This window comes from Daphnia carinata, chromosome 10, assembly GCF_022539665.2.
Source record: "Daphnia carinata strain CSIRO-1 chromosome 10, CSIRO_AGI_Dcar_HiC_V3, whole genome shotgun sequence".
Lineage (NCBI taxonomy): Eukaryota > Metazoa > Arthropoda > Branchiopoda > Diplostraca > Daphniidae > Daphnia > Daphnia carinata.
The window spans coordinates 3,928,976-3,952,388 of NC_081340.1; the positions used below are offsets into that span (position 1 = coordinate 3,928,976).

The following is a 23,413-nucleotide window of genomic DNA, read 5'->3' on the forward strand; positions in this document are numbered from 1 at the left end:
TCTTCCATGGTTGCTGGTGTATGTACGCCACACGCTATCGTCCGTGTCTACTGGAGTATCTTGTGTATCGACGTATTTATACAATAACGAGAAAGGGAAAAAGAGTAGACAACAACGTTCGACAAACAACAGGAAGATCCAACATAGAAAAGTGGATAGTGCAAACAAACGTATATACTGTACCGAACTAATAATACAAGGGCACAACAACAACACAAAAAAAAAAACTTTTGCGAAATTAGACGAGTCCATGGCGAACCCACGTTCTGGAACTAGTCAGAACCATCGGTCGCGTCGCATTAGCTATGTCTCTACTTAGCGTTACGGGTAAGTTAGGCCTTCCGTGCTGTGTAATCTATTCAAGTTTGCTGTAGAGATTGTTGTGTGGGCTATCAATCTATGACCGTGCCATGACGACCACTATTTCTTTTGTTAACGACTCGGCATTATAATAATCAATCGGCACGTATACACCTAACATTAGCCGCTATCTTAATTCACGTAATTCGTGGGGGCTCAATCTTGTTATCTGTAATATTTATCGCACACCACAGATTGCGAAACTTGACATACACGTTGAGGCCCGTTTCTACTTCCGCCTTTCTCTCACCGGCATGAACGACATTTTTTTGTTTAGTTCGTGTCATTTTCGAAATCTCTGGTGTAACATGTCACCTTTTTATTGTGTGTGTTTCTCTTTAAAAAAAAAATATCCCACCGCGTTATGAACAGACAATATATACAGTGGCAGGTCGACGGGTGTTGGAAAGCTTGACTATACCCAAATCTATAGTATGAGGAATAACAAGCAGCCGGGTGTGCGATCGATGATCTCCCCATACCCACCCCTCCTCGACACAATCTTATTTCGAGTCTCTCTCTCTAGCTCCGCGCCATCCGCCGTTATCGACCGTTCAATCGGCTGCCTTTGCGGCCGCCACCACTACACCATTGAGTGCAGAAAGGGCTCCCCTACCGCTGCCAGCTGTGTGCCTACGTGTATACACCCCAGCTTTTTTTTTTTGTTTTTTGTTTTCGAGTTGCCGGGATTGTCGTCCCGAGGGCTCAGAAACAATCATGGACTTTTTTTGAGTTTCTTTTGTCCTCCTTCGCTTTTCCCGATCCAGCCATCTCCTTTTCTTCCTCTTTTTTTTTCTTTTTCTTGTAGATGCCATATTACCGTTAGATTTACTTTCGTAGAGTCAGCTGATGTGTAACAGAGCTGCGTGCAAAACGAAAAAAAGTCTGAGCTAACAGGAGAGAAAAGGCAAATTGAAAAGATAATTTATAAAAAGGTCAGCCTTTTAATAGACACTTTAAATGCATTTCCACTTAATGGATGCTTAGAAGATGAATAAAAAGGGGGAAAAGAAATCTTGTCAAGTGTTGCTGAGACTCAATGCAAAGCTCATTTGTCTATACGTGCAAAAAAGGTACTTGTGTGCTTATAATATTTAGAGTGAATATAAACTATAACTTAAGCCAACTTTAGAAAGAAAGGGCAGCCTACTAAACGCCAAAGTGGATCTTCTTTTTCTTTTCATAGTACCCGACAACGTAGGACTTGTAGTTCTATTTACTTCTATAAAGATCTATAGTCCCTATAGATCTATATATTATACAGGGCTGTATTTCTAGGCGTAGTAAATATCGTATATATAACTCGAGCTGGGCAGCAGGAAATTCAAGAGACCGAAAAATAAGCCAAGAAAATAATAAAGAACATAAAAAAGAGCTTCATACGTCAAATCGATAGATAAATGTGTTGACTGGGGGACCACAAAGAGCAGATCGGCCATAACCTTTCGTTCCGCATAGGGCCTGATATTACATGTTTGATTGAATAATAAGAACAAAAAAAATATTGAGTCCGTCCTGTCTGTTCTATTCTCGACACCCGCATTTTTGTTTTCTCATTGGTCCCATCCTTTGCAATGACGTCATATTTTATTACGTCTTCAATTCCAATCGTGGATTGCACAATCCCAGCGAAATAGCGCTACTTATTTTTCAGTGATTGAACCGCAGGGCGTTGGGTACGCGTATGAGATAAAAGAGGACGTCTCTGACCATTAGATCCTATTTATAGATATGGTACAAACTATACGAACCGGATTACATAGGCAATTTCTTCTTCACGCGTTTTTCCCATCGTCCTCCACATAGAAAAGGGGCTTCAAAACACACATAGCTATGCTACATCAATTCACTCGATTGTTTATCCCGCATTCTTGTCGTTCAAATATAATCCTTTATATTCGATGTGTAAAATAAAGAAGAAATAATAATTGCCTTATGGTGTGACCTTAAGACAGCTCGTATGTGGCGCCGACCGCCGATGATGGATTCACGCAGTCCTTTCCGCAAGAAGACTGTCCAAATATTTTCTCCTTTTTTTTTAACATGTTGCAAAAAAGGGGGGGTTTCTGAATTGATAGCTGCTCAATGCCGCCAGTTTGCCCATTCAACTCGTATATCTGCATCCTATTATGTGCATAGAAGTAAAATAATCCCAGTAGGCGACAACCAGACGGGAACAAAAAACGAGGATGCGTCTGAATATTTTGATAGCCGTTGGGCTCGTACTTTAAATATTCAGTGGCTTCATAAACCAGTTGACGATGCCGACATGGTCTCATATGCCTTTCTTTTTGTCGTAGAATTTTGTTTTGTTGTTCATGGACGTTGTTCCCTCTGGCCAATGTCCATTGGATGCATCATTTTTTTCTCTATTTGATTATATTGTGTGGGATTTTTCTTCTTCCCCATGGCCAACGTCAGGATGACGAAAACAAAATGTTGACATAATGGAGACAGATATGTCGAACGATATCGAACAAGAAATGAACATTTTTTTTTTATTTTTGAATTTTTGGTGCTTCCTAGCTGGAAGCTTCGCTTGTTAATGTGCGTGATTATCGACCCATATACCCACCGATATGTCTAGATGGATGGAGGGCAGTCACAGCACTAGAGTACATAATGTGGATCGAAAGTTGGCTCATCGTCCCTCTATTTATAAATATCCACGTATCAATCATGATGGTAAATATAGACCTTATTTACCAACAATGAGTCAGACCTTTGTACTTTACACTGACCCCCAAAAATAAGAAGTCGAATATGAATTGGGCAATTATTTATCCGCTCGTGTAAGTATAGTCGTTGAGAAGCTTGTGTCAACTTTAAGGAAAGTCGGAGGCGGAGAAAAATGCGAGATATTTTATTCCAGAAATGAAACGGTATTGGATGTCACTATTTCAAGATCGTTCTATATACTACGTATCGATCACTTGAATTTTCATGATGGGGGACATTCGTTTTTGTGCTATTGTCTTTGTAACAGAGGGGGGTTCGCATACCTTTTCCCTGACGATCCGGAGAGATCCTTCTCGGGATGAACGTCTGATCTCTGGTAGACTCCATTTCATATAACATTTCGCACGCGGATCAGATAATATGCGAACGGATTGGTTCATCATGCGAGGTTCTTCTTTCCTAATATGAAAGCTCCGATACTGCGAGGGTAGCGCACTCCACTGCGGGTCGATGAGTAGTATGGTACGCGCTGCGCGAGGTCGTGTTACGGGTCTGTTTTCCAGTTAAACCCAATTATTGAGAAGCTAAAAGGAACGACGGGATGGTAACGAGAGAGGTAGACGTATACACAGGATCCGTACAGAGACAGATTAGCCTATGCTGCAATCAATTGAGTTAAAAGGCATATTCAAAAACAAAGCGGATGAGCATTTGAAATTTTCAATGAATCTCTTACACTATTATTAGGAGGAAACGAATGGTATTAATCCAACGACTTTGTTCTCGGTAGTGGTAATCGGTGTTGTTAAATATGAAGCTTTTACGTGCAACAGTTCTGGTCACGTTACTGCATAATGAGGATATCTAAATTCTTAATCACTACTCTCGGAATGATGGCCATTAAATATTAGTGGGTTCACTAACTGATATGGAATGTGTTATTGCTGTACCCTCTTTAACAATATGGGCACCCAAGAATACTAAGAAGAAGATCAATCGTTTTTTAAGTGGGGCTCTATGGGAATGGAGGCACGGGAGGGGTATTGAACAACCAGGTTCGATGGACTTTGAAGGGGTTAACAATGTTCTTTATCGAAATTCGTGGTTTTTTAATTTGGAAGGCCGTTATTAGTTAGATTCCGCTATGTTATGACGTACTATTGAATTCATCCCATTGCAAGTTGGTTCTTGATTATCCTCTGGCTATGCTTCAGGGCGAAACAGATGAAACTGGCTTGCCGTTGCACCGCTCGGGAACAACAAACTGAATTCCCTGATGTTCCATCACAAGGATATTTTATTTAGCTTTTCCGTATAAGAATCAATGTACTTAAAGAAACTTTGGAAGAAATCTTTAGAGCACTACAGTACACGATATGTTGAAGCTGGATATTTATTGGCATTCAATACAGTCGCTGCGCATTAGGAGTTACAAGTAGTGAAGATACGTTCATGATACAAGTCTTGTATGTTAAAGTGAGAATGACAAATTGGGTCACATTTTATTTAATTATTTACGATTGGGTTACATGCCGATATGATGTAACATACTCAGCTGTTGGTGCATTCAAAGGGTTTGTTGAAAAATTTTCGATTTCTAAGCACCCGACAAATCTAACAAACCCCGTAACAGCATTTAACAGCATGTAACCCTACTGCAACTTAAGGAAGAAAAAAAATCCCTACAAATACTGATAATAGTTGCCGACAATATCGACGTGAAAGAATAATTTTTTCAGTCGATTGAGAAATCATTTACTGTAACTACTAAATTTGAATTCATTCCCAAAATGGCACAATAAATAGCTAATGATGTTCATTTACTACAATTGAACTGCTGCAAACAGGTGATCGTCTAACTGTAAATTTGGCTTCGTAGATGTAACGTTTGCTAATAGTACCGCTTGGGACATGTATTTAACTCTCCATTCAGCCAATTGTTTGGACTTTGACAACTTCTGCTTGATGCTGATCTCCCGTTAATTCGAATTTCCCGCTGATACTCGTTATTTCGCTGAACGGATTTATTTCAAAATCAAATTGCATTTTGTGCTTACGGCTGCGTGAGTGATGAAGATGCGCGAAGCGCAACATGTGGAAAGCCAAACAAGAATGTCGGGACATGTACATTAGGTCTAATGAACCAGTGATGACTTACTGACAACATTAATGCTCTCCAGTAAACAACACAAAATAACCTTTAGTTCACCGTTATCTCATTTAGAACTATTCTTTAAATGTTGACGTCAATTTCTTGTGGTGCTTGCCCATTATATCGAATTAATTTCAACTTAACAAGTGGCTGCAATTCTCGTCTTCCCAGGGCGTGGCAAACCCAACTTCTTCCCTTATGATTCTGACACGCAATTTCGGTGGCATTGCAAACGACTGCGTTAGTTCAATTTCAAACAAACGTTACGTACAGAATCTGAAGTTTCGTCAGTTTTTTTTTTTTGAAAACTTCATTATCTGGTTATTTCATCGCCTTCTAGTTAAATGCAAGAGAAGCTACATGTTTTATTTTCCTGCTTTGTTTCGTGATTTGGGAGTTGCACCCAACGACCCACGAGCCCTTGCGGGAATAGACGACCGCACCCGTTTCTGCCATTCCGCACATTCTCACTTTGAAATCACGAAAGTTCTGCCGGAGGTTGAACACGTATACGCAATCTGATTAGCCACATCGCTTCATTCGAAATCCTGTACACGAATAAAGGACCGACGGATACAACAGAAACACGACGAAAACTTTCTCGTTCTGTTTCAGCTGCGTCCACATCATTTGAAGTGCAGGTCGGCCTCGTTTGCCCGTCAAATATATTTCACCCTGGAAAAAGGGCGTGCCGGTAGGGATTAAAATGTTCCATTAATCCGCATTCCGCTCGTTGAAGGAAATAATAAAAATCAGAGGACATCCTTTCCTCATTCCGTTCACGGAGGAAAAGCGCTTGCATCCACGCACACTTTTCCTCCCACTCGCAGTACCGGCGATGATGTTGACGGCCACCAATCTCTAAATACTTTCTTACTTCCTTCCTCAAAATCTTGGCAGCACTTACCATCGAAGATGGATCTTCTTTCCCCATTAGTTCCCTCCGCCCTCGTTAAAATTGTATTTTAAATCCCATGGATTGATATCATCCCTCCACCATTTTCTTTTCGAAATGAGGTTCCATAAAAGGGTCGATTGCGAATATTCAGTTGCTACGCTAAACGTCTGAAGCGGAAAAACCTAAAAAGAAATGGCAAAAGAAAAAAATTCATAAATATTAAATAAATACAAGGCCATGCAACGCGGTTAGCACAAGATTCGTCAATGTCGAACAACTGATATGAAAAAGTCTTTTCCGCTAATATAAAAGAGACGACCGTGAGAAAGACGGACGTAAAAGATAAACAAGGGCAACGGCAGAGCTAACGGGATGACACTGTCGAGTTGCCGAAATAATTTATTGATGGGGAAAAGGAATGGGAAAACATTTGTTGACAAAACGGAACTTTGTACGACACAGCAGGAAGCCACTGGAAATGTTTGATAGGCACACAAGTTGTCCTTGCTACTAGAGAAATTGGGTTACGTTCGATCAGTCCTTACGTCATTCTAGCTCTGTAATAGGAATTGAATTAAATAATTGACCTCATTTGTGCGATGAATTCAGTCTGATGGCTTTGCAGACTGCAGCAGCTTTCTATTATGTGCAGCTATCAGACGGACTAATGCGGATTCATCAGAACTGCTAAAGAAAGTGTGAGATCCCAATATTAAAGAACAAGTGCAAAAAAAGAAGAACGCTTTTGATGCATTAAAATCGCGAAAAGCAACGGATAAATGTGTCTGGCAGAACGTAGGATCAAAAAGAAGAAAACCACAAAGCGGCCCTTTTGCGTTATACGAAAAAAATAAATATGGAAATCAAAGGAAATCGACAATCTTTAGCACGCATTAGCGACGCGAGTACGTGGGCTCTAAACATCCAACAGGATAGAGAAAGGGATATTAGAAGAAAGAGGAAATCTCTATGTCAATAAAATGCGTCAGAAGAATTTCAGACGTGCGCCGTAGGGTTTGTCTCCGCGGTAAATTGCGCGGGCAACCAACAGGGTACCGCGTGCATCGCGTCTTCCTTGGCAACACAACTGAACCATGCCACGCATTAAAAAAAAAAACGTTTTTGCAAAGTTATCTTCCTACACAGAGCATCAATTTCTTACCCAGTTTTAGCGATGAAAATCGCGTTCGGGGGAACTGAATGTTTTCGGCAGCATTCAATTTAAATTGGTTGGTGCGTACTTCCCGTTTGTCACAGCATCCGCCAATGTATTCAGCTACATCCTGTTGGGGCAGTTATAGTGGCTCTTTATGCTGCTGCTTTTAGATCTATTATGTAAACGTATAACAACCTTTTGTATCCTTTATGCACAGCGAAGCTGTTGACAACATGCCTCGCATACAAAATGGTGGGCTTTCCTTGTGGGTGGGCCATCCCACACACCACCTACTGCAATCGATATTCCTGACGATTAAAGGCTAGTCTTTTTAGTTGGTTACCTTGGTCCTTTTATGGCGTTACTATTCTCGTTAGTGCCGTGACAATTCTTCATCGTCCTATTATCACGTTTGATAACCGTTTCTCTGGAAAATGCGAGTCAACTGTGTTTTCAGGGGTACAGGAAAAAGAAAAATGGAGGGCGAAGGGGACGACATGCTCGCAATCTTTTAGTTATATATAGTTATATATATAGTTTCTGCAATATTTCTTAATTTGTGCAACGACAAGTAACGTTGTAGGTCGTAAGGAAGATGAGTCACGTCTAAGCAGTTGGTCGTTGTAGCAAGTGAAACGGCGCCAAACTGACACCAATCGATGCCAGATTTTTTATTTCTTATTAAAATGATTTTAAAATTTCACAAAAACGTATTTTATTAATATTAATAATAGATTAAATATTCCTAAAAATATTTATTGACGAAAATGGTGATATAATTAATCAATGGTGTCAATAAAAAAATGAAATCATAAATGATCAAACTTGGCACACACTAAGACGAAACAACCCTTCCCCCGTAAGGCCTACCACCGGATGTAGCCATTAGCCTTTGGACCTCGCTGAACTGTAGTCGTTAGGCACAAGAAGCCAACATGGCAGCCAAAGTTTTCATAGTAAAACTAGTGACTCCGTTGGAGACACATAGTGACAAAACGTTCTCAGCAAGTCGAAAGTACTCTATGTCGTGATTGAAAAGTTGGTGATCATACACCTTATTCCGTCTAGAATTTGCTGTGCGTCTTCTAGGCGAAACAAAACTTGGTAACTGAAATGATTATTATATGATTGTATCTATGGTATCGTGTCGTATGCAAAATGAACTGTTTTATGTTATGTAACTTATCCAATTTGTGGAACTTGTGAACGACGTGGTCGTTGTGCCAAGTACGGTGTTGAAACCACCTCAACAAAATTTTTTTTCCTGTAACACACAAAGCCGAGCTAAGGCGCCATTGACCACGCGTTTATGGCGCCAATGCTCGGCTTCCAATTTCTTTTCTGTACGTTTAAGATTTTTTCAACCCTTTATTTTGCTCTAGTAGAATTATTACTCGTAGCGTGTCATGCTGTACTTCGTTACTAAATATGAATTTGGCACAATTACCGTCCTTTACAAAGAAACTGCAGTAAAAAATGTTAATTTGAGACCCTAGTCTTTTTGCAGACAATGAGTTTGCTGTTTTGTGTGATTCGAAACTGGAGTCAATTTTAATACTCGTTTAACCTTCACATTTCAGAGTTTTAAAGTTGAGATGATCCTTGTCGAGAATAATTAGATAAATTTCCACCATAAATTTCATCTCGGCTAAATTGCGTACCATTCCCCCTAGTGTACCCTAAATGGCATTAGCCATTTGCCTCAAGTGAAAACAAGTGGTTTTAGCAATCGACTCAGGTTAGAAAATCCCTGTTACTTTTTGTCGGATGTGTATCGTGTTTAATTATTCTAGGGCAAATTCTTCGTTTGATTTACTGATGGTACGGGGCTCTATAATTTTATTTGAGTACCTTGCCATCCGTGGACTTGTATTCAAAGCGCCACAGATTTTAAATTTACGTTGAAGATTTGTTCATGATTTTTCTGAAACTTCCTCCAGAGTTTTTTATAGTCAATTGTTGGCATCATAATAGGCGCCATTACTGCATTGTTTAATATTTTGCAATATAGTCTCACCCTTTCACTGCTTTTGCGTTATTATAGACAGTTGTAAAATAATCCTGGATGTAATTAGGCTTGCAGTCTCACAGGACTGCAACAAAAGATGGTAGCATAATGTTAAAAGGTCAAAAGCAAACAATACAAACTTGTTGTGCGTTCAGTTTCTCCCCCAAATCTCTCGAAGACGTTTGACCTTTTATTTCTAATAGGCATGTTGCAGCCTTTTAGCAAAAACACTTGTAATTTTCTATTATTCAAAGAATCGTTGGAGCTTACGTACTTAAAATAAGTACGTTCGTCATTTGATTGAATAAAGTTTCTCGAATTTTCTTGCATCATCCAATCCGCCGTTTTCATCAGTGTTGCTAAGCAGTGATGTGTTATGTTGATGTCTGTGCTTACATGTAACCAATTTTTAATGTAATTTTTTTTCTTTTACAGTGAAACGGGCCAAGTTCGCGGGACCAAGTGGTAAGTCTTATCAGCACGTTTCTTTTTTTTGTGTGTGTTTGTCTGTTTTCGATGTCGTCTATCGGATGTGTGTCCTTGTTTTTTTGGCTTTTCTTTTCACGCGTGGTCCATCATTCATGGTAACAGAGGAAACTACACCCCCATCATGACGGCTTGATTCGGTTTAATTTCCGCTCTCCTACGCGTCCACTAAACAAAAAAGAATTCCATTGATGTCAGAAATAAGCCCTTCCAAAAATAAAAGTAAATGCACATCGTTGGCTGATTAGTCTGTTTCGAATGCCACCTCCTTTATTTAATCCACATCTATTGCCAGCTGTTTGGCGCTGATAGCGAGTTGGTAGTGCGCGCGTTTGGTATAATTTCCCTCCTCCGCTTTGGTGCGTACAAATAAAACGGCTGCAAAACAGTAAACGGCATTGCGTCAACAAGCTTATCGATCTGCTTCAATGTCAGCAAGGAACGCCACTCCTCCTTTGGACGTGCTCTTTATATTCTTGAGTCGCATCAGCACAACGACGATTTGCAATTGACTTATTTCGGGGCATTTTTTTTTTTAGTTTTTGTCGTCCTCTACGAACTGTTCTTGACTGTAGCAGCACTTGTGGGAAGGGACCTAGATGTATTTTTTTTTAATTTTTTTTTTTTTTCAAAATGCAGTCGCTGACTTTTCTTCTCCGGCAAAAACAATTACCAGAGGAGAGAGGACTTGTTTCATTTCCCTGCGTTCGTTCTCTTTTTTTCCTCCAACATTTGGCGTTTGATCTTTTGTCATATATATTAAAGAGCCTTTCAGCATGGTTGCTCAAAGCAATATGGCTGTATACATAGAGACGTTTGGACGTTTCATCAAGGTAAAAGCAGTGCGTTTTCTGAAGGGAACACGTCTCTGTTGAAAGGTCAGGGAGAACAGTTCCTTGGCCGTGTCCTCCCTATTACCTTTTGCAGCAAACAAGTAAGGGAAATTGAATCGCAGATGGGAGAAGCCATAGTATATTGTTCTGTTGTTGATTGTCTGCTCATGATGGCGCTGACGATAGTCTGTTTATTTTGTCAACCGTTGCTGAGTTTTCATGACTCATTGTTTGTTTTTTTTCAAAAATTTTTATTTCTTATTCAATTGATTTTGCAGCCAACCAGCTCAACACGTACGTCACTCTCCAGTTGCAAAATGTCAAGTCCACCACGATCACCGTCAAGGGGGCCAATCCAGCTTGGGAACAAGACTTTCTATTGTAAGTCCTTTTTCAAATTATTATCCTATCAAAGATGAGAAAGCTGCATGATACAGGTGACGCACGTGTCCCGAAGTAGGTCGGTAATTCTGTTCGCATTACACACAATGATCTGGAACATCTCAATTGATTGGCGTTGTATTTTGCGCGTGTCACGAAAATGCACAATTGGGGTGGAGTGGGGGGACGATTGGGATTAAGTGCAGTCGCCCTAAAAAAAACAAAAGTGAATTGTTTTTTACGTATGGTCTAGCTCCATAAATTTATGAGTGACTATGTCGATATTGGCGGGGGTGACAACTGACGTCATGATGGTTTTTGTTGTGGGCTGTATGTGCCCATTGGCTTATGCTCGAAAATCGTCGTTGTATGAATGTGGGTCAGCACTTCAGAGGAATTTTTTTTCGCATGCATTGATGTCGACAACTTATCGCTTGTATTGCGGTACAAAGGCTTTTTGACTTTATCGGCTTAGATTTTCTCTTGGCGCAGCTTTCTGCGTCATTTTGACGACGTGCCATTAAATTATCAGTAAAAATCGATTTCTTTTTATTTGAATTCTTTAACATACATTGAATTACGTATAGTTATCTGTTTGATTGAATTGTCTTGCGTCTGCGTGATGAAGCGATTGACCGTGATCATTCATCTGTCCAATAACGTGATGTGTCGATGACACTATGGCCTTGCGGCATGATGCATCGCTACCGACGCCATCTAGCATTGCGTGTCACGTAGATTTGCCTTTTTCGCTGCTGAGGACGATAGTGAAGCGTGTTATTGTGGACGCGCGAGTATGTAGAGAAAAATAGGGGCACCAAAAATCGCGTTTTTACATAGAACACTGACTTGGCATTGCGCAATCGCTACAAACGTTTGGTAAAAAAAAAAATCGAGACGAGAGTGAACGAATCAGACAAATGCAGACTTGGGTAGAGGAAATATATGTAGGTCAGAGTAAAAAGAAATGCCGTTGTAATCAGGGGAATCTTTTCTGCACATGTAATAAAGGCCGCCAACTTATCAGCGCGTGTGATCGGGACAAGGTCTCGAACGCGTTGAAGATAAAAAAAAAAAAAAAAAAAAAAAAAATAGGACGATGTCGAAAGAAAACAGAGTATTTGTAGTGCAAAAGAGCAAACAAAACACAACCAGTGGGGCCGGAACTGTTGGCAAAGAATCACAAACACATCACATACGCGAAAAAGAAATCAAAGGAAAAAGCGGAACGATCGATTTGGAAAGTGCTGAGTGCTGGTCGAGTGAGCTGGGAAGTGACGCACGTCTACACCCCAAAGCACTCGAACAACATGTTAGATACACAACCGGTATTATAGTACATGTTCCTGTTTAACCTCGAGGCAAATTCGCGTGATCCTACTCGATATATTTGTGAGGGATATTGCGAGGATTATTCAAAGAGCCAGAGCCAATTGGACTTGCCAATCTGCACAATGTTGATGATTCTCCACTGTACTATACTCGTTCTGTCTACTGTTTACGTAGTAATCCGCCTGAGGTTCATCCAGCTGCGATGGATGTACACTTTTTTTGTCTGCATTTAAATTCTTGCATTATTCACGATAGACTTGATTGCCATCTTCCAAGAGCTCAACGTTAGACAATGCACGTAGTAATATTCTCCGTGTTAGCCTAAAGTTTCACACTATGGACCATTTCTACTTTGTGTTCGTAAACATGTCGGCTCGGTTTACCCACTGCACGTAAAGACAAAGTTTCTTTCGGATGTCAACGACAAAAGAAAGCCAACAAAATAGTAGTGTTGGGATGTAGTAGTTTTCCAGCGGTCGGCACATTCAGATCAAATCGATAAAAGCGAGCCCAAGGTGAAATCTGCTTTTTTTTCCCCTCCTGTATGTTTACAAAAACCCGAGCCATAGAAGCCACAGAAAGAGCCATGTATATTTATAACAGAATACATTTTTGGGTCCGCGGGGCTATTAGCTTTTAGGATCAGTCGACTATATGCAAGATATTAGACAAGAACAAGAAATTCAATATGCCAATGAATATGCAATCAGCCGACTTACACATGTTGATGCGTAGGTAGTCGTTCGGCGTGTTCGTTAATCCTCATCCTTAAAGGGGAACCCAGCGTATGTAACTCGTGTGGTTGGTTTCATTACTAAAGCCATGCAATCGTCACGTTGTCAGTACGAAGAAAGATGGCGTGCAACTGTTAATACGTAGTTTATTGTGCCGTCGTATAAGCCAAACAATAATTCTCTTTTAAGTGTAGATTCACTACAAAAAAAGCGCACCAGTTGGTAAGCCAAAACAATCGGTTTTTGGGAACACTATGTAAACAGATCATTAGCAAATACTAACCAACTTTTTTTTTTTCCCCAAAAAATAAAAAAAAAAATCCGCTTAAGCCGATCGTGGTGCGAGTTCCATCTAAATTGATTGTGATCAACACTAATTTGAATTAGTAATTTTTATGTTTATTACTACCCTTAAATGGTGTCATTGATTCAGTAAATTCTAAATGCTTCTCCGCTAGCCGCGAGTAGATATACTAGGACGAGCATGAAAACATGCGAAATTTGATTAAAACCATAAATGAAGAAATCGCTGTCTGACATTATCGTATTTCCTTTGAATTGCATTTCATTTTATTTTTGTACTTTATGTGTCGGCTTTGCTCCATCCGCCGAGTCGCGTTTTCTTTTGCGTAGTGGGTGATGGATGTGTTCTTATCGCTCTACCAAGTCCAAAAGCAGTAGACACACCACAGCGAGCTACAACAAAAACAGTTGTAAATAATAAATTAACAGCATTTCCCTTTCCCTATTGCTCTGCGTCTTCACGAGCAACTGCTGATATGTCCTGGGTCTATATATCTCCTCCGACTGGGTGTTTTCAATTATTTCGTTTCTTTTGTTGTTTCGCTACATAATCAGTTGTAACAAGGAATGACTTAATATGGCGTCTATTCGAGGGCAAAGTGAAGTCAAGTTTTAGCAATGTAGCTAGCCTATTCAACTCTGTTTACTGTATGTTCTGTCAGTTATAATTTTGATTATTTGATGATGAGCGCGTTCAGTATGTGTACGCATAGGAGAAAAAAAAACATTTCTAGAGCAAACGGCGATATCTTCGCAAACTTGGATGTTCTATGAACTGGAAACTATATCAACTCTAATCAGTTTCACCACAAGGACGCCCGTGGGCGACTTGCCCAATTGATTCAAGAAGAGCTTAACTTCTCGTGACGTAGATCAAGTTTATCCATAATGACTGTTGGATAAAGACATTCAAAACTTTTAAAAATTAAATAACGAAGAATAGTTAAACTTCTTTAATTTTTACAACGTTATGTCTCACAAGTGTTTTACTTTTAAGGTTTAAGTGTAACATCTTTGATTTTAAGAACATGCTTTCATCATAGACTTATCCAACTAACGATTTCTATTTTCTCTATTTATGCACTACAGCGAGACCAACTGCCTGGACACGGGCCTACTCATCGAAGTCTGGAACAAAGGCCTCATCTGGGACAAAGCCATGGGACACTACTGGCTGCCACTTCACCAAGTCCCCTACTCAAATGAAGTAAGCATTCCACATTTTATTATTTTTTTTTTTCTCTTCTTTTTTCTGTCTGTCATTATCTTTAAACACGACATCCTTCCGTGTTGAACCTTATCGTTTTCTTGCAGCTCAGTGTCTTGACAGACTGTTCCGTCATTTTTACCCTCAACTGCGATAAAGTCTAGTCGGACATGACCCAAAATAATCTCGTCTGAATGATGGGAGAAACTCTATATTGGCCTGTCGTCTCGGCTGCAACTTTAGATGGTACGAATAGGTCTGCTCGTGCAGTCGATCAGCTCTCGAACCATCGGGGAAAATAAAAAGAACGCTCACGCACGTCGCACTGAGCTTTCCCGGCTTTAGCTGCCTGCCAAGGAAGAGGGAGTGGTCGTAATCGTCGAGACTGGCAAGCAAAACAAATCCATAAGACATTAGAAACTGCCGAGTATCGTGAGCCACTAAGAGTATTCCAATAGTGATTCAGTTTGATTGTTTCAAGGGGATGGGAAATAGACGATGAAACATCGACTATGGCAACATGATTTCACGTACTCGTTATACAAAAAAAGTTACCTTTAGGTGTGAAGTACAGAAATATTATTTTTCGCTTCTAATGTAGACGGTGTGGGGGCGACTAGCAGCGCATTAGCAGTAGAAGCTCGATCTATAACCAATCCTATTAGTCGAGGCTTCATGGCCCCCTGGTTACAATATAGAGACGCCCTCTATTGCCTCTCGGTGTTTTGCCGTACCTCACGGTTTTCTCAATTATTTTTCAATCTGTTTACCCGCTTTGTCGTCCTACGTGACAGTTTGTGCCCGTTTGAAGAGCCAGTTGCCTACTACTGGGTCGACAACCTAGATCGTCCCGATTCGTTGATTTATTATTTAGGTCTGCTAGACTTTGAACGAATGTTGTTTCCTGTGTCCAATTTAGTTTCAGTTAGGCACAACAATCCGTTCTCTGGCGAGTGCGGATAACCAATTTCACTGTGTCTATGTGGAGTGATGGATCGATGTCGTGATAAAATAAGCACAACTTCCTGAACTAAATTATTCCGTGTCTTTCCCTTGTCAACAAGCAGGAAGGAACCGGTCAGTGGATGTCGCTGGATGCAGAGCAGATCATGGAAAACGGAGTGGTGGTCGGAACCCGCAATCCCACTGGCGATTACCTTCTCATCGACTGCCGCTTCGAATTGCCTTACGGTAAAAGCTCTTTGTTTATTTTCTGTCGACTATCCCAGCTTTGTTGGCCATGTCGCACATAACACGTACTAGCAAACGAAGGCAATGCAAAAGCCATTTGTGAGACATTGTTGGTTGGTAAAATTTGAGTTCCCGCAAGTTGTCCTTTTTACTATATAGCTCCTGTACACATAGTACTCACCAAACCAAAAATACGGTAGTAGTAAACAAGTCGTTAATACTCAAGGCATTTCCAGTGTCTTTCGTAAATTTGAAATATTCCTCCAATTTTGATTGAGACATTGATGAAAAAAAAAAACAAACGATTGTTTCTTCAGATATCCTTCTTAAGCAGCCAAGAATATCTGTAATCTTTTTGCAAATTATATGGAAAAGCAAAAAATGTCCACAAAAGTAACAATAAAAAATAATAGACTCGGAAGATGTGGACCTCGGCGGTATGCAGCGTAAGTTGGAGGCCTACAACCACGTGCTGGACCAAGAAATGTCCTCGATACGAGACGGTGGGAAGCGGCGCCAACAGCAATTCCTTATTCACTGTACGTATTTTAATCCATTTGATGGACGACTCGCAAAAGGTTATAGACGCAGGGCGGCTGCATGATTTTCCAAGGAAATCATTATAGAGTGTCGGCCATCATGGGGTTCCGTTTGTTGGCATTGTAACAAATTTAACGGGTAAAGCTTTTTGGCCTTTAGGAAAAGTTCAGTTGTGTCTCGCGTCTGTTGATATTTTAAACTACTAATTGACTGTTAGAAGGGTAAAAACTTGAAAACGTAAAAGGATTTCTCGGAAAGGAACAATCTTATCAAAGTCCGTGTTTCAATCAAAACCGATACTTATGCAGCTAGTATTAGGCAAGTCATGTCGTCAAGGCTTTTGTTATCCCCTGCCAAAAAAAAAAAGAAATTTCATTTTGCTGTTCTTTTAATCAAAAGAAATATAATCCCCTCAACACATCAACTTCGAGCTGTACGTATCGATTGATGTGAGATTTTTCCTATAGCGTCAAACCGCTTTTTCTTTTCCCTATAAAGAGTTTAGTATAGTTTTATGGAGACTCGTTTCCCTGTAGATTTACTATGTACACGCCTCTGCACAATGCCAGTCCATACTTTTTTTTTTTTTTTTATAAAGATATAGTACTGCCCCATTGGATTTTCTCCGTTCTGTCGAGGTTTATAAAGCCAAGTAGATTTCCTCGTTTTGTTGTTCTTGCTGTCTTTTTTGGGTTTTTGGAACGAGAATTATTGGGAAATGGCCGAAAGGCATACGTAGACCATCGATCGCTGCAGATATGACGATAAAAGCGTGGGTTTGTCCGATCGTGCAGTCGAGCAATCAATAGTGACATGCAAGAGATCATAATCTGCTGCCGATCAAAATATCCAGCATCTCGTTTAGACTATTAATGCGTTATGATCACGTTATCGTCGATGATCTCTATAGCACCCTCACTGATTACTCTTCATTTTTGCCAGTTTTGTTCTATTGCCATTGTCGTGCCTTTCGCTTTATAGTTAGTCCTGTGTAGCCGACTGTACGATATTTAATAGCAGTAGTTAATTTTCCAACCTTTTTCTTTGATTGAATGCATGATTGAATGACGTAAGAGGTGGCAAAGGTTGTCCTTTTAGTGTCTCATTAACCCTTTTCTTTTGTTTGATTCTTCTTCCTTAAAGCTGGACTGTCGGAGGACAGCGATTATACAAGCGAAGTCAACTATCCGCTGGTCCAGCATCACGAGGCCAACGGGTCGGCTTCACAGTACCTGAGCGTTGCCCATCAATACCCATCGCCGCAGAGGTCATCGGAAATCAGTCGAGAAAATTCGTACGAAACGAACGATACGAGCACGGATCAGCGGCATTGGGCATACGATTATGGCGGCGGTTATCCAGCGACGCAAGTAAGTTTGGTGAAGAGGAAAAAAAGTTTAAAAAATTCAGCTTTGCCTTTTCAATGGTAATGCATCGATTTATTTTACAGGAGGATGGGTATGATTATAATTATGATCAGTCTGAGGAGATGTATGTTCAATCGGACCAATGGCCACGACCTACGGAAGAGCCGTTGTATTACAATAGTCGTCCTAATAAAGAATCCAAATCCACCGGGTAAGTGCGTGAAAATAACATACCGCTTTCTTACCTGCCTCCTTTTTTTTTGTTTTTATGGTATTCAACTAACGTTAATTCCTAACCGAAAAGGACTTTGATAAGTTTTGAACAATCGTTTCGTTATAATTGAAAAATTGTTGCGTGCTTTCATTTGAGCGACCTCATTGCGTCAAATTTCCAACTCATAGCTCAACCAGTTACGATAGATGGCGAATGAATAGCCATATTTTGTCGGCTTTGATATCAAATTTAACGCCTTAAATTTGATTTAACCGTATAATGTCTGATGTTAAACGAATATGAGACGATTCTAGAAAAGAACAATATTTAGCTCTTTCGAACGCGTTGATTGCACTGCTGCTTATTCATGTCACATGATTTATTGCTGATTTGTAATAGTTTAAAGTAAATTTGCAATGCTATTCAACATGGCTAACTGAAAAAGTTTATGTTCTGGACACCTAGCCAGTTGAATTCAGAGCTTTCCCAGTGCATTTTTCTCAATCTTCGAGAATTGCACAAAAGAATAATGCTTCTGTTTAGCAATGGCAAGTAATGTTCATCACCAACACTTCTTGCACCAGATCTGGGAGATACCAAATGCTCTAACCTCTAACTGAGGTCAAAAGGAATATTAATTTATAGTATGTCGTCTGTCCAAGTTGGGTTGTATAAACCATAAAACGCAACATAATTTAATGTTGTATACACTTTTATAGAACCTGACAAAAGTAGCGAAATCATGTGAGTAATATGTTCGCTATTAATGCTCAATGAATGAAAATTTAGTTTACAATGCCTCAAATTAGATATTCGTATTTATTAAAGCTGTAACCCATCTTCCTGGTTCTATGGCGTGTATTGCATTCATTTCGCCATGTATCAATTATCGGCTGCATACATTGGAATAATATCTTTTCTTTTCTTTTTTCAGGCAGTACAAGAATTCTTCCAACTGTTACGATAGGTATTTAATTTGTTACGTTTAAGTTGAACACTTTTAACCGTTTCATTTTTTTTTTAATGATGACATGTAGCCCAGACAGACGCTCTACAACAGCCAGTGAAATTCGAACCAATTTTGCCAAAGGTTGTATACAGCCAACCACAACTAGTAAGTTTCTGGAACGATGGTGATAAGATGAAATCATTTTCTTCTATCCAACATTTCAGGTCCAAAACCGAGCCTTGCCAGACAGTCGACTTTGTATGATGAACACGAGACTAATAATTCAGCTGAAGCTACGTACTCCGAAGACTATGCGAATTACCAGCAGCCTCCTCAGCAACAGCGCCAGCCCTATCCAATTGGCAATAACGATCAGTCACAAGAGCAGTACAACTACTCAACAGCTGCCGGTTACGATGACTATTCAACTTATCAGCAATACGACGGCGGTGGCACTTCAGAATACGACTACAATTACGATTACAATTATGGCTACAGCGAAGGCCAGCAATATAACGAGAGCGTGGCTGCTGTCATCGATGACGGCAAGGAGAGTCACGGTTATGGTTATTATGACGAAACGGGATATTACTATGACGGCCAGTGGTACGCGTACGATGGCAACTACGACGCCAATTATGATGCAAATTATTCAACGGAAGATGCCACGTCTAATTGGTCTCAGCAAAATTATGATGGCCAACAAGAACATTACGATTATTCCAATGAATATACAGCCCCCGTTAAAAAGGACTACGTCCCAGATTTACCGACAAAAACTCAACCAAAGCCTCAGCCACAAAAATCGTCAATCACAGCACCGGCCGCTGCTATTATGAAGACTATCCTAGAAGATGCTGTGCCACTCAAACCTTTGCAAATGCTAGGGGACATCTTCTCCAAGAGGAGTACGATGATGCATCACGGTGATCTGAGCAGCAGCGGTGGAAGCGTCGAAAGTGAACAACCAATGACTAGGAGACGAGAAAGCATAGCCAGTGTAACAACACCAACCGGCCCGGAATTGACAACAAATTTTGGCGGAAGAACTAGCGAATCGCCTCTGATGATGGGTGAACTTGATCGACTGCAAACAGATATGTTGAGTTCGAGAGGACAAGAGGATCAGATGATTATCAGTGATTATCGAGCTGGTAGTGGACCATCAATTGAACACCCCGATCACAGAAGAGGTTCCATCCAGTCTCGTTTGTCCCAAATGTCTCAACAATCGAGGCGAGAAAGAGCCGAACACTTCCGGCGACGTCGTTCTTCCAGTATCTGTAGTGATCGTGATCGTGAACACGCCAGTCCTTACACTTCCTACGAGGACGAACGGACGCCCGTCAATGAAATCAATCTCAGCCTGGACATGAACGATATGACGCCTATCGCCACCCAAGTTCCGTTTCCGCCTCAGCAGCAATACAAGGGCGTTTCATTTGACGAAGACGACATGTACCTGGATGAACGAGGCGATCCTGGAAGGCAATCAACCGACCAAATGGATCAATTGCCGCCACCGACGACTCCGCCGCAAGACTCGGTCATCTCGGCGCCACCCGTCGCTGTTGCCCGCGCCTGCGAAAATTTGACGCCCAGACAGAAATGGCTCTGGGCATTCAACAAGATCTGCGCTCAACTTATGGCAAGTCCACGATTTCGAATATTTATTATTTCTCCGTGGAATTGCGTTCGACTTGATCATTTTAGCTGCGCGTCTCCCAATTCGTGGCGGAATGCCAGTTGAAGAATGCGATATGGTTCGATGTCTGCCTATGCATAATGATGTCTCTCTTTGAAAACGCCGGAATTGTTGGCTCATTAGGCTGTTGTCTGTCTCGATCTACAAAGTGTAGATAACAAAGGCAGTGACTATTGCTTTGCAGCGTTTCAGCGTCTATAAATGATGCTGCTCCGCTTCGTTTGGGAAGTCGGGTTGTAAATGCTTTTTTGATTCGCCTCTTGTCGAGCATCTTTTCCGTTCTACATCCGGAACACTAGATGGCTTAGTCTCTTTGTAAGTCAATAACACATCCGTTTGTTCTGCCGTTCGTTGTTCCGCTCTTCATTGCTGATAGATTCGTCCAACAGATGGCGTAAATATTCAAGGGAACTAATTGAAATATTCAGTCCGCTTGGATGTTGTTGATCAATAGACCTCTCGCGCAATGCGTATTTTTGTTCAATTTTTTCTCTTTTTTTTTTGTGTAAAATCAAATCTGTATGATTTTGCTCAGCTACAACGCCGTGGCGTATTCTTGTGCCTTTTTTAAAGAGACTTTTCTTTGTAGCGAAATTTGATTGATTTGAGCATTCGTCATGTTGGTTTTTTTCTTATTTCTTTTCTTTTTTTTTTTTTTTTTCATTTGACATACTTCTGAAATGTCAATGAACTTGCTTGATTCGTATCACTCGTAATTCCCCAAGTTGGGAGTGCCAATCACGAACCACAGCGACTTTGATTGAATTTGGGCAACAATATCTTTTGAGAATGACACTAATTCCGAATTACAATTGCATGACAGTTAGATGCATACTAATATTACTGATTAGAAATGGAAGTGAGAAAGAGAAGTCATCATCCGACAGTATCATGTGGCCAAAGGAATTCCGTAGGGTTTAAGTGCTCCGGATAACCCGCTGTGCTATGCACAGTCCGCGTGCGGTCTACATCAGCGGGAGTTGGCGATACGCTGATGTCGTTACTCAATCCCACATGGGGGGGGGGGATGGAGCCGCAAAAGTCTATCAGCTCGATGATAAATGTTCTCGGTCTACATTGTCGACCATAATATTTATCCGTATCCATGTTTCCCAAATGTGTTAATCAAGGTCGATGGCAAAGGGAAGAAAAAAAAAAAAAAAAAAAGAGGCAAACGACATTCTGCTTAGAATCTGAAGTCAGATAAGGGGACCTGAGCGGCGTGAAATTACACCAAAGTGCTCTTAACAAAAGTCATTGTTACAAAAATACGAGGGCAATATCCGCCAAATGAAAATAAACGAAAACAAAAGAGGCGGAGAGAATTGGTTGTGATGCTGGCGGCGGTGGCGTGTTCTATTTATGCGGACGCTATGCGACCGCCTGTTGCGGGACCCGCGCGCTCCAGGGAGAAGTTGTGTATGCGTGCGGGCTGGGCGGTTTTCCGTAATCAAGTGGAGCTACACTTTTTTTCTCTCTCTCTCTGTAGTCAACACCCTCTTTTTCCCCTCCCAACTCCCAATTCGTTTACTAACTGAGCGGAACTGAGGTTTCTCTCTTTAAAAACCAGCCGATCTACTTCCGCTCCGTCTCAGTTCGTCGACAACATCCTCGCTGTATGTCGACATATTCATTAAACCTTTTCAGGCATCTTGTGTAAGCATTACATGCACAGTTAAGCGAATCAGGACTAAAAGTGATTCAAGCGCGCAAGTTTTCTGCGCCGTTCCCTTTCCTGGAAGTGATGGTTGGACAAGTTTTCTGAATAAGTTTGACATTGTTTTTGCGTAGAACTAGAATTTGAGAAAGAAGATGGATTGGTTATTTCCATCGTTGAAAGCTTCGCTTTTCCCAACTAAATCTACCAGCGCAATTCCGGTCGATCCTCCAAGTTCTCCACAGTCGCCGGGTACTCACGAAATAGAAGCGTTAGACGCTGTGGCTCCACTGCCCGTAGATTACAAGGCCATGATTGAAGACACTGACAGCCCGATCCATTGTAAGCCGAGCCATCAGTTGAGACGACGTTCGAGTCTCTCTGATTTGGATGTTTTGTTGAAAAAAGATCGCATCATCCGTACGTCGGATTTATTGACTATCGGCGAGTATGGAACAGCGTCCGGTAGGCGTGGGGAGAGACAAGGAAGAGTTTGGTCGATTTTGCTGGACGGGCAACAGCCTTTGGAGCCTTGGACGAGAGGCGGAAGTATTGGCGACATGATCAATTTGAAGTTGTATGGCAGCAACCGAAGTTTGATGAGCGGAACGAGTAGCATCGCCGAGGCGGTGCCCTTGGAGACGATCTTGCGTAAAAAGACGACGCCGTCCGTCGTATCTTCTTCCAACAGCGACGACGTCTTCCGTCAGCAGCGTGCAGCCTCGTCCGCGCAAGAAGATGCGATCCCTGAGAGCCATCAGGACATGATGGACGGCCATCTGAGCAATGGCGAATGTGAGGAGGATCCGTTTGGTGCTAGTTGCGTGGATGACGTTATCGAAGAGGAAGATGAACGAGACGAATTAAAGGATGATTTGTGCGAATTGCGGAGCAAAGGGTACCCGAAACAGACGCGGTCGCCGTCCGTCGTCGAACGCACCGAGAGATTGTCTATTCTCATCCGCAAACGTCAGTGCCGATGTCGACGTCACTTCCAGAATCTTGCGGTAAAGAAATTTGCGAAAAACTCTTTTTCATTGCTGATATTTCCGGAGAAAGTATTTCTTATTTTTTTAAAATCACGCGTCGATTTGTTGAAAGTTGCATCCGCCAGATGGTTCTCTTTTGAGACTGGATGTTCTTTCTCTTTTGTTTTACGGTCTTTATCTTGAAAAGTTTGGTCGCCAAGACGGGCATGAAGAAGCAAATGCTTTTCTGACGACGCCCTGTGAATACGTGATGCGTCTTTATGAAAGGATCG

At 41.1% G+C, this 23,413-nt stretch overlaps 1 protein-coding gene across 5 annotated transcripts; it reads left to right on the top strand.

Annotated features, from left to right (window-relative positions):
• Positions 1-7: 7 nt before the first annotated feature.
• Positions 8-20,555, top strand: LOC130699508 (phorbol ester/diacylglycerol-binding protein unc-13-like). Of its 5 annotated transcripts, none has more exons than XM_057521797.2 (11): positions 9-327; positions 9,689-9,718; positions 10,851-10,953; positions 14,412-14,529; positions 15,594-15,720; positions 16,134-16,259; positions 17,404-17,630; positions 17,711-17,838; positions 18,776-18,808; positions 18,879-18,931; positions 19,015-20,555. In XM_057521797.2, exons 1-11 carry the CDS (start codon positions 306-308, stop codon positions 20,538-20,540), a joined length of 2,493 nt encoding a protein of 830 aa, XP_057377780.1. In that variant the 5' UTR covers positions 9-305; the 3' UTR covers positions 20,541-20,555. The 5 variants fall into 5 exon arrangements, with proteins under 5 accessions (XP_057377788.1, XP_057377780.1, XP_059353311.1 ...); XM_057521788.2 differs by having other exon boundaries at positions 16-327; positions 18,879-18,955; XM_057521789.2 differs by having other exon boundaries at positions 22-327; positions 15,597-15,720; positions 18,879-18,955.
• The last annotated feature ends 2,858 nt before the right edge of the window (positions 20,556-23,413 follow it).

Excerpts from the sequence above, each read along its gene's own strand:
- LOC130699508 (XM_057521788.2), top strand. The coding sequence starts at position 306 with ATGTCTCTACTTAGCGTTACGG. Across the intron at positions 9,719-10,850 it reads CAAGTTCGCGGGACCAAGTG|CCAACCAGCTCAACACGTAC; the intron begins GTAAGTCTTATC and ends TTGATTTTGCAG. Across the intron at positions 14,530-15,593 it reads AAGTCCCCTACTCAAATGAA|CAGGAAGGAACCGGTCAGTG; the intron begins GTAAGCATTCCA and ends CTTGTCAACAAG.